The 14,754-nt window shown below is 42.7% G+C and overlaps 2 protein-coding genes across 7 annotated transcripts in view; one reads left to right on the forward strand and one right to left on the reverse strand.

Annotated features, from left to right (window-relative positions):
- The window catches only part of USP8 (ubiquitin specific peptidase 8), a 65,731-nt gene extending 59,189 nt beyond the window's left edge, over positions 1–6,542 (forward strand). For all 4 annotated transcript variants that reach the window (XM_060174645.1, XM_016192025.2, XM_016192026.2 and 1 more), the window contains 3 exons: positions 2,514–2,656; positions 5,291–5,423; positions 5,704–6,542. In XM_060174645.1, the coding sequence (XP_060030628.1) occupies positions 2,514–2,656; positions 5,291–5,423; positions 5,704–5,889 (462 nt within the window). In that variant the 3' untranslated portion in view covers positions 5,890–6,542. The remainder of the gene's footprint in view (positions 1–2,513; positions 2,657–5,290; positions 5,424–5,703) is intronic.
- USP50 (ubiquitin specific peptidase 50) overlaps positions 6,535–14,754 on the reverse strand; it is a 33,083-nt gene continuing 24,863 nt past the window's right edge. For 2 of the 3 annotated variants that reach the window (XM_060174649.1, XM_060174648.1), the window contains exon 6: positions 6,535–7,740. In XM_060174649.1, the coding sequence (XP_060030632.1) occupies positions 7,251–7,740 (490 nt within the window). In that variant the 3' untranslated portion in view covers positions 6,535–7,250. The remainder of the gene's footprint in view (positions 7,741–14,754) is intronic. The other variant, XM_007531891.3, reaches the window with a different exon arrangement.

Here is a 14,754-nt window from a genome sequence, read left to right on the forward strand (position 1 = left end):
CTCATCTGTTGTTGGACACCTGGGTTGCTTCCAGGTTTTGGCTATTACAAATTGTGCTGCCAAGAACATATGTGTACACAGATCTTTTCGGATGGATGTGTTGGGTTCCTTAGGATATATCCCCAGGAGAGGAATTGCAGGGTCATAGGGTAGGTCCATTTCTAGCCTTCTGAGAGTTCTCTAGACTGTTCTCCACAGAGGTTGGACCAATTGACATTCCCACCAGCAGTGCAGGAGGGTTCCTTTGACCCCACACCCTCTCCAGCATTTGTTCCTGTTACCTTTTCTGATGTGTGACATTCTCACAGGAGTGAAGTGGTATCTCATTGTTCTCTTGATTTGCATTTCTCTGACAATCAGAGACTTGGAGCATTTTTTCATCTTGGCCTTTTGGATCTCTTCTGTGGTGAATATTCTGTCCAAGTCCTCCCCCCATTTTTGGATGGGGTTATTTGTTGTCTTGTTGTTGAGTCTGGCAAGCTCTTTATATATGTTGGTTATTAAACTCTTTTAAAAAAATATTTATTTTATTTATTTATTCCCTTTTGTTGCCCTTGTTTTATTGTTGTAGTTATTATTGTTGTTGTCGTTGTTGGATAGGACAGAGAGAAATGGAGAGAGGAGGGGAAGACAGAGAGGAGGAGAGAAAGATAGACACCTGCAGACGAGGAGCCGGGGTTCGAACCGGGATCCTTATGCCGGTCCTTGTGCTTTGCGCAACCTGCACTTAACCCGCTAACGCTACAGCCCGACTCCCAGTTATTAAACTCTTGTCTGATGTATGGCATGTAAAGATCTTCTCCCATTCTGTGAGGGGTCTCTTGGTTTGGGTAGTGGTTTCTTTTGCTGTGAAGAAGCTTTTTAATTTGATGTAGTCCCATAGGTTTATACTTGCCTTAGTCTTCTTTGTAATTGGATTCGTTTCATTGAAAATGTCTTTAAAATTTATGCGGAAAAGAGTTCTGCCAATATTTTCCTCTAAGTATCTGATAGTTTCTGGTCTAACATCCAAGTCCTTGATCCACTTGGAATTTACTTTTGTATTATACATACCTTTCTAATATTTTTTTTTTCCGAGAGTCAGTGTCTTCATTTTGAAAGAACTTTCAAAGTTAATCTAGGGGAGTCAGGCGTTAGCGCAGTGGGTTAAGTGCAAGTGGCATGAAGCTCAAGGACTAGCATAAGGATCCCGGTTCAATTCCCCGGTTCCCCACCTGCAGGGGAGTCGCTTCACAGGTGGTGAAGCAGGTCTGCAGGTATCTGTCTTTCTCTCCCCCCTCTGTCTTCCCCTCCTCTCTCCATTTCTCTCTGTCCTATCCAACAACGACAACATCAATAACAACAATAATAAAACAACAAGAGGGGGAGTCGGGCTGTAGCACAGCGGGTTAAGCGCAGGTGGCGCAAAGCACAAGGACCGGCATAAGGATCCCGGTTCGAACCCCGGCTCCCCACCTGCAGGGGAGTCGCTTCACAGGCGGTGAAGCAGGTCTGCAGGTGTCTATCTTTCTCTCCTCCTCTCTGTCTTCCCCTCCTCTCTCCATTTCTCTCTGTCCTATCCAACAACGACAACAACAATAATAACTACAACAATAAAACAACAAGGGCAACAAAAAGGGAATAAATAAATAAAATAAATATTAAAAAAAATTTTAAAAATAAATAAATAAATAAAACAACAAGGGCAATGAAAGGGAAAAACAAAACAAAAAAGTTAATCTGGAGAATTGTATGTTGGCTTTAATCAGGCCTGGCTACTTTTTAAAAAAGATTTGCTAATGGGAGAAAGGAGACAGAAAGAGAAGCAGAGCATCACGCTGACATACTTGGTGCAGGGATTGGGCTTTCAGACCTCATGACTGCAAGTCTGTTTCTTCCCTGTTACCGCTTCCTGGGCCACTGCATCTACTTTGTAAGAATTTGCTGCCTTGAGTGATGTCAAATAGCCTGTTTTCTACATATCAGTAGTGTGACTTAGAGAGGGCTTGTTCCCGTTTTTCTTGCCCACCTTTATTCATCAGGTAGAAGTTAGGGGTCACATCTCTGCTCTCAGGACGTGCGGGACCTCTCCACCACAGGCAGCAGGCTAGATAAGACAATGTTGGCCTTTTGGCATTCTTGATTACATCTTAAACTGTACAAGAGGGAGTTGGATGGTAGCGCAGCGGGTTAAGCGCACGTGGTGCAAAGCGCAAGGACTGGCGTAAGGATCCCAGTTCAAGCCCCCGGCTCCCCACCTGCAGGGGAGTCGCTTCCCAGGTGGTGAAGCAGGTCTGCATGTGTCTGTCTTTCTCTCCTCCTCTCGGTCTTCCCCTCCTCTCTCCATTTCTCTGTCCTATCCAATAACAATGATATTAATAACAACAACAATGATAACTATAACAACAATGAAAAACAATAAGGGCAACAAAAGGGAAAATAAATAAATATTTAAAAACTGTACAGGAACTGGTTTTATTCTTGTTTACTGTTAGAGAAATGAAGTAATGAAATATTTATTTGTTTTCCTCTAGGATTGCCTTAGGTTATTTTCCAAAGAAGAAAAGCTCACAGATAACAACAGATTTTACTGCAGTCATTGCAGGGCTCGGCGGGATTCTCTAAAAAAGATAGAAATCTGGAAGTTGCCACCTGTGCTTTTAGTGCATCTGAAACGGTAAAGAGGATACATTTATAATTTTTTAACAGAAATATTTATGTTTTGAGCTGTAGTTTTTGTTTCAAAGAAGACATTTCCATTTCACTATTACTAGAGAAGCCTAGGCACTTATTACATGTTTAAATTCCTTTCTTTTTTTAAATTTTTTTTTATTATCTTTATCTATTTATTGGGTAGAGTCAGAAATCGAGAGGGAAGGGAGGGATAGAGAGGGTGAGAGGCAGAGAGACACCGCAGCCCTGCTTCACCACTTGTGAAGCTTTCCCCCTACAGGTGGGGACCAGGGGCTTGAACCTGGGTCCTTGTGCATTGTCTTGTGTGCGTTCAACCAGGTGCGCCACCACTGGCCCCCTAAATTCCTTTCTTAAAGAATTAATTTTTTATTATTTAAAGATAGAAATCAAGGGTGGGTAGATAGTATAATGGTTATGCAAAGAGACTCTCATGCCTGAGGCTCCAAAGTCCCAGGTTCAGTCCCCTGCACCACCCTAAGCCAGAGTTGGGTAGTGTTCTGGCATTGCTCGCTCACTCTCTCCCTCTCTCTCTCTCTCTCTGCATCTGTCACAAAAATAAAATAAGTAAAATATTAAAAAAATAAATAAATATAGAAATCAGTAGGAGATGGGAATATAGATGTGAATAGAGACAGACATCTGTAGCACCGAATCAATGTTTTTAAAAGCGCCCCCCCCCCCACCTCCACAGGTACGGACTGGGGGCTTGAACCTAGGTCCTTGAGCATTGGAAAATGTCTGCTCTACCATGTGCACCACCACCTGGCCTCCAAATTGCTTTTATGAACTTTGTTTTTTTTTTAACCAGAACATTGCTCAGCTCTTGCTTATGATAGTGCTGGGGACTGAACCTAGGACCTTGGAGGGAGCCTCAGGCATAAAAGCCCTTCTGCAGAACCATTATGCTATCTTCCTAGCCCTGCTTTTATTAAGCTGTCAGGAAAGTCATGACATATTTTTCTATGCAGAAATTGTGTTACGGCTTTTCTAACAACCCGTGAATTTTGAACAAGCTTATTTTATCATTTGTTTTTGAGGATTATAGAGGTATATTTATTTGTGTTGTTGAATTTTAATGGTTGGGCTTATCTGGTAAAATATACTACTGTTTGTTGTGCCTGATGCCCTGGATTTAGGCCCCGGAAATCTCCTGGACAGCACCGTGGGGGTTCCACAAATAGTGAAGTGGTGCTGTGGTTCTCAGTCTGAGATTGAACATAAATAATTTGGGACTCTTAATTCTGAAATAATACTGTTCCACTAACCACAATATAAGTATTTTATTATTTTAAAGAGCAGAGCTGGGAGAAAACCAGTAACTCCGTGGGTAGTGTTCACACATGGTTATGCTCTGTCTCTGCTTCTCCTGCTCTGAATGACCAAGCAGCCTGTAGGTATAAAACTGCACACAGAGAGGGAGTCAGGTTAAGCGCATGTGGTGCAAAGTGCAAGGACCAGAGTGAGGATCCCGATTCGAGCCCCTGCCTCCCCACCTGCAGGGGAGTTGGCTTCACAAGTGGTGAAGCAGGTCTGCAGGTGTCTTATCTTTCTCTCCCCATCTCTGCCTTCCCCTCTCTCTATTTCTCTCTGTCCTATCCAACAATGACAACATCAGTAACAACAACAATAATAACTACAACAACAATAAAAAACAAGGACAACAAAAGGGAAAATACTCAAAAAAATTTTTAAAACTGCACACAGAGGCCCTGGCTCCACTAAACAAACAAGTATAACATCCAAGATAATGAGATGCCATAACTTTTAATTTTTATCTATTTGATTATTGGATAGAGACAGAGAAATTATGAGGGGAGGGGGTGGTCGGGACAGAGAGAGAGAGAGAGAGAAGAACTGACACCTGCAGCACTGCTTCACCCCTTGTGAAACTTCCCCACTGCAGGTGGGGACCAGGGGCTTGAACCTAACACCTTAAGCACTGTGATGTATGCACTTAACCAGGTGTGCCACCACCTGGCCTGGCCCCCCGTTACTTTTTTTAATGGAAGAGAGAGGAGGTAGAGAACCACAGCGTCACTCTGGCACATGTGATGCCAGCGCTTGGTCTCGGAACCTCCTGCTGGAGAGCACAACACTTTACCCCCTGTGCCATCTCCCTAGCTGCTTAAAGGATTCTTCTTGAGAGTGTCGTGAGCTGGTGCTGTTACTTCTAACCACCAGTAGTTACTCTAGAGTTTAACTCTGGCCTACCCCAAAAGTTGAGACTTGTACATGCTTAAATCTAGAGCTCTCCTCAGTCTTTCCTCTCTCCCTTTTGACCAGCATTATAAATGTGGTCACTAGGATGACTGGCCTACTACATAGGAAGCTCGCTTGTCAGTTCTAGGAGACCAGTGGGTCAGAGGACCATGGCTCTGCCTCTTGCTATTGTACGTCTTGGACCTTGGGAAGTCAGTAACATTATTGTGTCTGCTTCCTCATCCACAAGATGGAAATGAAACTGAAAGACATACTTGATCCACTACTGAAATCCATAGTGTGTATTTAAAATGGACTGTGTAGTCCGGGCTGTACACTAGATGGCTAGTGAATGAATTAAAAGTTCATTCTGCCGTCTTTGGCCTGACAGTATAATCACTATGTTTTTGCTCTATAGCTTTTCCTACGATGGCAGGTGGAAGCAGAAATTGCAAACATCTGTGGATTTCCCACTAGAAAATCTTGATTTATCACAGTATGTTATTGGTCCAAAGAACAACTTGAAGAAATATAACTTGTTTTCTGTTTCCGTAAGTATCTTATTGAAGTTTTTCAAATAGGGCGGGGGTAGATAGCATAATGGTGATGCAAACAGATTCTCATGCCTGGTGCTCCAAAGTCCCAGGTTCAATCCCCCGTACCACCCTAAGTCAGAGCTAAGCAGTGCTCTGGTTAAAAAAGAAAGAAGAAGAAGAAGAAAAAGAAAGAAACCAAATCTAGGTGGTTCCTTGTCTCTAAGGACTTCCAAGCACTGGGATGGTATATCTCATATAATCCAGTTTGACTGAATTCTCTCTCTTGTCTGAACAGAATCACTACGGTGGCTTGGATGGAGGCCACTACACTGCCTATTGTAAAAATGCAGCCAGGCAGCGGTGGTTCAGATTTGATGATCATGAAGTTTCTGACATCTCCATTTCTTCTGTGAAGTCTTCAGCAGCTTATATCCTCTTTTATACTTCAGTGGGACCAAGAATAACTGATCTAGCCACATAAGGAAAAGTAGGTTGCAAGCTCGTTATCTTTTTACACGCTGAGGAACACAACTCTTGAAATGCTTATACAGAGACGGCATAGCTGTAGCCAGCCCTTTAGAGGAGCTGTAGGTCAGTGGGAGCTGTCACTGTCACCGCAGACTCCAGGTCAGTGCTCTTATAGAACAAAACACTGACTCGCGACATTTACCAAGTACCGCAGTGAGTGCGCATTACAGGTACCATTTACTTCGAGAACAATTTTTTAGTCTGCTCTAAAGTCAAAATAATTAACTAGATTAAATATTATTCTTATGGTATCCTTATTTCCCTTTTCACTGTATGGCCTTTCCACATTTCTGAATCCCAGCTTGATCTACTCTGAATACCCTACCTAGATTGATGTAAAACAGATAGGAATGTATGTGGATATATTTATTGCACACTTGCACATCAGATTTGATGATGTACATAGTATAATACATGGTCCTTTTGTGAAGCCTAGAACTCAGATTGCTTTTTTTTTTTTTTTTCTTTTGTCATATTCTGAGTAACTGCAGTGCTTTCTTAGGGAAATGACAGGACAAAGCTATTTTTTCTGTTAGCTTTGGGCTGTATTTGTGCACTAAATCTTTATTCTAAAATAATAATAATAATAAATGGAATCTTTAATTTTTTAAATAATAATTTTCATTTACACTTATATTAAAATCTTAACGAGAAAAATAATTTAAAACCCTTTATAGTGTTCTGTCATTAATTTTATATTATCAAAAATAGAGCAGCATAGAAATACAGATTTTTATATACCCAGATACGTAGTCCACTACAGTGATTTAAATTTGTATTTATTCTGTTGTAGCAGGACTTGCTTCCCCTAGGCACTAGGACCACACGTAGCACTTAAGATTCTCAGAGCTGGGAGTCAGAGTAAGTTAGAACAGCACCCTGATTCATTCCATCAAGAGAAACAGAATTCTTAGGATTCAGATAAGGTGGACTAGAAATCAGAAATAATTGCAAGGCGAGCGCTGTCTTTACAGAGTGATTTGTTAGAAAGCACAGAGGAGCTTAGTGTGTTCACTCACCTCAGGAACTTGGAAGTCAACAGAAATGATCCAGTGAAAGGAAGGTTGAAAAGGAGCCTCTGAAAGCTGTCTCCAGTAGGACTCTCAGGGAGAAGAAGGTGAAAGACGGTTTTCACAAAATTGTGAAGGTGACAGTTTTTCTTATTCTGCTCTTAGTCTGAGATAATTTAGCCAAAAGCTGTGTAAGTTTCTAATACTTTCAAATCATATTCTTAAGCTCACAGAACTGATCAGACAAAAGATACTTGAGTTTAGCTTCATAAAGTACCTTTGGAAGGTAATTTCTTAGATATATTTAATGAGACTTTATGATTAAAAATACACTGAAATTAATGCTGAATTCAGGCCTGAACTCAATATAGAATCTGCCCCTCTTCAATAGCACGGCATTCTGTCCATGCTGCCTTTTCCAGTGAGCCAGGCCCCATTTCCTTTGGTACATGACTTGCCTTGTAAAAAGGATGTGTATTATGTGGATCATAGCAGAAAGACTTCGTTCCAGTGATATGAGTTGCACGAGTTTAATGACAAAACAGAACTTACTACCAGTTTCTGGTTGCATTTGTTTGCAATTTTCAGGAAACACTCTTCTCCTAGCTCCTGCATTTGTGTATAGGTATGGAAAAGGGTTGGCAGCTGTAAAACAGGAGATAGGCTGTAGCAGTTTGAACTGCAGTGTCTGGAATCTCACTGACTCTTGTGTCATCAAAGCTGTACCAGGCCTGGGTAACTGAGTTCTTGCAGAAAGCAGTGTAGTGCCCACCATCCAGATCACCAAAGTGGTTCTAAGAGAGGAAGAAGGAATATCAGATTTAGTATTTCTGTGAATACTCTTACTGGACTCAGAAAGACAGGGCCAAGAAATACCTTTCATAACTGTCCCTTATACTGCATTCCAGTGACAGTTTTGTTAAGTCATGCACTTAACCTGACTGCCATAGTTTATCATTTCATGAGAACTGCTCATACATTAAGCCCACTGACTAAAAGAATCTTTGAATTAGAGCCAGGTGGTGGCACAACCTGGTTGAGCACACACATTACAGTGTAGGAGCCAGGGTCAATCCTCCAGTCCCCACCTGCTGGGGGAAGTTTCACAAGCAGTGGGACAGTGCTACAGGTATCTCTCTCTCCTTCTCTATCTTCCCCTTCTCTCTCAATTTCTGTCTGTCCAAAATAAGTAAATATTAACATGATGAATCTTTGAATTAGAGTTGTATTTGGTAGCATTTGACTAGTACTGATCTCCTAATACTTGGAGCATTTGTTGTACATAGCCTATTAAAGGAAATTTTAAAAGTGAAATAATCATCATACCTAAAAGAGCTTACAGTTTTAGTTTTGTAGGTAGGGTATGACATGACACTTAACATTAGAACAAGACCTTGTAGTAGCAGAACAAAACGTGTAAACTGCATATTGCTACCCCCGCATCGCCATCACAGAATCCGCAAGAGAACCTTTCTGTTCTCCTTTCCCCATGTCTTTTATTTTAACCCACTGAAGGAATGTTTGATTCAAAGGCACTGGAGAACCTCACTTCTCGGAAGCTGGTGTGTGAACAGATGACAAACTATAGCCCATGGGCTAAGTCCAGCCTGCTGCCTGTTTTTGTATAGCCCATGAGTTAAAAATACATTTTATATTTTTATATGGTTGAAAAAATATTTTGTGACATGTAAAGGTGTATGAATTCAAATCTAAGTGTCCTCAAATAAAGCTTTACGGGAACACAGCCATGCCCATTTGTTTATGTTTCTCAGTAGCTGCCTTCACATTGGAGCGGACAAGCTGAGTGGGTTGCAGCAGAAACCAAATGGCCTGCAGATCCTAAGATCCTCCCTGATACAGGGAAGAAATGGATTTTTATGTTCAATTCCAGCTGAACTCAGTTCCAGTGCTACACAATGACCACTGGGAAGTTGGCCACTCTGAGCTTTTACTCTCCTATTAAAACGGGATAGCAGGAGTCAGGTGGTAGGTAGCGCGGTGGGTTAAGCGCAGGTGGTGCAAAGCGCAAGGACCAGCATAAGAATCCTGGTTCACAAGCGGTGAAGCAGGTCTGCAGGTGTCTATCTTTCTCTCCCCTGTCTTCCCCTCCTCTCTCCACTTCTCTCTGTCCTATCCAGGAATGAAGACATCAGTTAACAACAACAATAACTGCAACAATAAAACAACAAGGGCAACAAAAGGGAATAAATATATTTTTTTAAATCTTCAAAAATATAAGAGTAAAAACGGGATAGCAACACATAAATTTGTCTTCAGCAGTTGTTACGATAGCACTTGCCTTTTAGAGCCGGCAGGCAGTAAGAACTTTTCAGATGTTTCTCAGAGCTGTCTCTCCTACTTTACCCCTCCCCTATTGGAAAAACATCTCAGCGGTGATACTTGAAATATCTAAGTCCTGGCACTTCCCATGTGACCTTGAACTGAGAAGGGTTCAGCTTCCTCTATAACATGGCGCTCATAATAGGATGGTGTAATCTCAGAAAGCACTTGCTTGGTCATGTGACTGACCCAGGTTTGAGCCTAAAGCCTTGTTCCTGGAGCAGTGAAACCCAGACCAGGAGAAGAAAGGGAGGGGGCAGAAGGCAGGCAGGGGGACAACAAAACAAAACAAACTTTAAAAAAACTGGTGACTACAATGCTCAGAAAATGAACTGATAAAAAAAAAAGAAAATGAACTGATGTTCTGAACATGTTAGAGCATAGCTGGAAGATTGAGTTTTAATGGTTTAATGTTAAAGACAAAAAAAGTGAGGGAGCCAGGCAGTGTCACACCTGATTAAGTGCAAGGACTCAGGTTCAAGCCCCTGGTCCCCACCTGCAGGGGAAAAGCTTCACAAGTGGTGAAGCAGGGCTGCAGGTGTCTCTCTGTCTTTTTCCCTCTCTCCTCTCAATTTCTCTCTGGCTCTATCCGATAATAAAAATAATTAAAAGTTACACAATAGACAAAGGTGAAGCATCTTTCTAGACTTTCATTACCAAGAATTAATGGCAATAGCTAGTCTAGTAACCCACTGTTTAAAGATCAATCAACTTATTAAGGAATGCTGGGTAACTTAGTGCATACCTTTGAAATATATAGCTAATTCTAAAGATACTAAGTTGTGAGAATAAACCCCAGGGACCAAGGACAGGAAATTAAAGAGCAGCAAGAGGTGTGGTTGTTTGAGTGCCTAGAAGCACAGACTGCTTGGGGCTTAATGGCCACAGCACACAAAGATTGGAGACAAAAAAAGGACCCTACACAGTGAGTTGGATTGAAAGTTTATATCAACAACATACTTAACTCGGAAAAAAAGAAACCCACAGGGGTCAGGCAGTAGCACACCGGGTTAAGTACACCTAGTATGAAGCACAAAGTTCGAGCCCCCAGCTCCCCACCTACAGGAGGGGTCGCTTCACAAGTGGCAAAGCAGGTCTGCAGGTGTCTATTTTTCCTCTCTCAATTTCTCTCTGCTCTGTCCAACAATAACAGCAGCAGCAGCAACAACAATAACAGCAGTAGCAGCAACAACAGGGAGGGGGGAAAATGGCCATCAGGAGCAGTGGATTCCTAGTGCAGGCACTGAGCCCCAGTGATAACCCTAGAAGCAAGAAAAGAGGAGAAAAGAAAAGAAAAAAGAAACCCACCATCAAAGGCTTGTAACTAATTCTGGATACAGAGATATTCCTGATGCAACCAACCTACCCCATCTCATTGGTTTAGTATTCGAATTTATATAACCAGTGTGGTCACAGAATCATGTAGATTGATATGAACAGCTATGAGCTTAACATGAAATACTTGTCATATTTGGCAAAAGAAAAAAATTACTGGAAGTCAGGCGGTAGCGCAACAGGTTAAGCACACATGGCGCAAAGCACAAGGACCAGCGTAAGGGTCCCGGTTCGAGCCCCCAGCTCCCTCCACCTGCAGGGGAGTCGCTTCACAGGCTGTAAAGCAGGTCTGCAGGTGTCTTATCTTTCTCTCCCACTTTGTCTCCCCTCCTCTCTCGATTTCTCTCTGTCCTATCCAATGACAGCAACAACAGTAATAATAACCACAACAATGATAAAACAAGGGCAACAAAAGGGGGAAAAATGGTTTCCAGGAGCAGTGGATTCGTGGTACAGGCACCGAGCCCTGGCAATAACCCTGGAGGCAAATAAAATAAGAAAAAAATTACTTTCTGGGTCAGTGCACCTTGGTTCAGCCTACACAGGATCCCATACGTAGAATCCCAGTGATGCTGAGCTCACAAGTCAAAACTGCAGACCACACAAGGGAACAGTGCACTGTAAGACTAGGAAAGCCACACACAGCAAGGTTAAACTCCCAAGGAATTTTTAAAAAGATTAAGCAGTTGTATAGACATTTAAGAGAAGTAACTTAAATGAAACTTCCAGAAATGAAAAACATAGTATTTGAAATTTAGCGTGAAGATAAAATGTACAAGTTGAGAGAGTAGAATGCAAAATGAAAATGAGGAAAAGTGGTAGTGACAAAACAAGTGGGAGTGAATAAATGATTCATCAACAACAAGAAATGCAGTAAGCCAAGGGTTAATATAAAAATAATACCGCAGGGTAACAAGAAAAGTCTTAAAGTCCACTACAAAGAAACCTGAGGGCGGGGGGTAGGTAGCATAATGGTTGTGCAAACAGACTATCGTGCTTGAGGCTCCAAAGTCCCAGGTTCAAGCCCCCACACCACCATAAGCCAGAGCTGAGTAGTGCTGTGGTTTAAAAATAAATAAATAAAACACATATGACCTATGAACGAATGAAGACGAGGCCCGGGCGATGTGACTGATACCTAGTAGAACACACGTTACCATAAGCAAGGGTCTGGGTTCAAGCCCGTTCCCACCTACGGGAAGGCAGGTAGGAAAAGGGGAGCTTCATGAATGGCTGAATAATGCTACAGGTGTCTCCACTCTCCCCCATTTCTCTGTAAGTAAAGACACATAAATGCCACTGAGAGCAACAGGTACTAAGCCCACTCCAGTGATAAGCCTGGTGGCAAAGAAAACCAAGATGAGGGAGCCGGGCGGTAGCGCAGCAGGTTAAGCACAGATGGCACTAAGCGCTAGGACCGGCAAGAAAACCAAGATGAGGATAGAACTATTCCTATAGACAAGGATAGAAAACAGAAATGGGCAGGGGTAGATAGCATAATGGCTATGCAAAGAGAACTGTCATGCCTGAGGCTCCAAGGTCCCAGGTTCAAGCCTCTGCACCACCATAAACCAGAGCTGAGCAGTGCTCTGGTTAAAAAAAAAAGGGGGGGGGGGAGTTCCAGGCTGTGGCACAGCAGGTTAAGCGTGAAGCACACGGACTGGCCTAAGGATCCCAGTTCGAGCCTCCGGCTCCCCACCTGCAGGGGCTTCCCTTCACAGGTGGTAAAGCAGGTCTGCAGGTGTCTGTCCCCTTCTCTGTCTTCCCCTCCTCTCATTTCTCTCCGTCCTTATCCAACAATTATAACAACAATACTAACAATGATAACAACGATAAACAACAAGGGCAACAAAAGGGGAAAAAATAGCCTCTGGGAGCAATGGACTCATGGTATAGGCACCATGCTCCAGTGATAATGCTGGAGGCAAAAAGAAAAGAAAAAAAAAAACAGAAATAAGGGGCTGAGGAGATAGCATGTCTATAAAGAGACTTTCATGCCTGAGGCAACAAAGATCCAGGTCTTCTGATCCCCAGCAACACCATCAGCCAGAGTATTTTAAAAAAAAGAAGGGGGCGGTGGGCAGGCGGTGGTGCACTGGCTCAAGGATCAGCACAAGGATCCCAGTCCGAGCCCCTGGCTCCCAGCATGCAGCGGGTTGCTTTACAAGCCGTGAAGCAGGTCTGCAGGTGTTTACCTTTCTCTCCCCCCTCCCCCGTCTTTCTCAATTTTTCTCTGTCCTATCCAGCAGTAATAACAGCAGCAACAACAATGGAAAAAAGATGGCCACCAGCAACAGTGGATTCCTAGTGTGGGCAGAAAAAAAGCAGAAGTAATATGCACTTCCCAACTTTGTCCCAGCCCCATTGCCCATTGCACAGAATGAAGCTTCGGTGCTGTGGTCTCTTTCACTTTTTTTTTTTTTTAATTAACTTTATTTGATAGAGACAGGCAGAAGCAGAGAGGGGAGACACCTACATCCCTGCTTCACCACTCGCAAAGCTTTCCCCCTGCTGGTGGGGACATTGTAACATGCACTCAACCAGGTGCCACCGCCACCCGGCCCCATTTTTCACTATCTTTAAAAAAGAAGCTGGGGCCAGGTGGTGGCGCACCTGGTTGAGCGCACATGTTACAGTGCACAAGGACCCAGGTTCAAGCCCCCTGTACCCACCTGCAGAGGGAAAGCTTTGCGAGTGGTGAAGCAGGGCTACAAGTGTCTCTCTGTCTCTCCCTCTCTACTAGCCCCTTCCCTCTTGATTTCTGGCTGTCTCTATCCAATAAATAAAGATAATTTAAAAAAAAAAAAGGAGAGCCTTTCTTACTGGGCAGGTCTCCTGGTATTTTTTTTTTTTTAAAGGAGAAGCCAGAAGTAATTGAACAGTTTCAATATAATGAAAGAAGTGTTAGCATAGAATTTGATTAATAGGGAGTTGGGCAGTAGCACAGCGGGTTAAGTGCACGCGGCGTGAAGCGCAAAGACCGGCATAAGGATCCTGGTTCCCGGCTCCCCACCTGCAGGGGAGTTGCTTCACAAGTGGTGAAGCAGGTGTCTGTCTTTCTCTCCCCCTTTCTGTCTTCCCCTCCTCTCTCCATTTCTCTCTGTCCTAACCAACAATGACAACATCAATAATAACTACAACAATAAAAACAACAAGGGCAACAAAAGAGAATAGGTATTTTTAAATTTTTTTGATTAATAGTTAAACTATTAAATAATCAAAATGAATTAAAGACTTTCTCTTGATACTAAGGGCAAAAATAGCACCTTCATACCATCTTGATAGGTGGAAAAAAATCAAAGGTTCCAGGGAGATTGGAGAGCCACATCCAAAAGCATTAAAGTCATCACTAACAAAACATTTCACTCCAAGACTTGGATTTTAGGCCTGAATCCATATACTACAGTGAAGAAAATACAGGCAAAACACTCTGATATAGGCTTCGTTAACGTCTTTGGTGACTCAAATCCAGTGACAAAGAAAAAGCAAAATATAAACCAGTGGGACCAACAACAAACTAAAAAATTGCCAACTGAGGAGAATGGCTTAGTGGGTAGAGCACAGGACTTGCATGAATGAGGCCCCTGGGTTTGCTATTTGGCACCTCTTATGCCACAGCAGAGCCCTAAAACCCTCTCTCCTATGAAATAAATGTATGTAGGAGTTAGGGTGGGTAGCATAATGGTTATGCAAAGAGACTCTCGGGCCTGAGGCTCCAAGGTCTCAGGTTCAATCCCCTGTACTACCATAAACCAGAGCTGAGCAGCGCGCTGGTAAAATAAATAATAACCGGGAGTCGGGCTGTAGCACAGCGGGTTAAGCGCAGGTGGCGCAAAGCACAAGGACCGGCATAAGGATCCCAGTTCGAACCCCGGCTCCCCACCTGCAGGGGAGTCGCTTCACAGGCGGTGAAGCAGGTCTGCAGGTGTCTATCTTTCTCTCCTCTTCTCTGTCTTCCCCTCCTCTCTCCATTTCTCTCCTATCCAACAACGACAACAACAATAATAACTACAACAATAAAACAACAAGGGCAACAAAAGGGAATAAATAAATAAATAAAAATAAATATTTAAAAAATATATTTAAAAAATAATAATAAATAAATAATAACCTTGTGTGTGCACATGTCAGCG

The sequence above is a fragment of the Erinaceus europaeus genome, chromosome 16 (genome assembly GCF_950295315.1).
Source record: "Erinaceus europaeus chromosome 16, mEriEur2.1, whole genome shotgun sequence".
Taxonomy (NCBI): Eukaryota; Metazoa; Chordata; class Mammalia; order Eulipotyphla; family Erinaceidae; genus Erinaceus; species Erinaceus europaeus.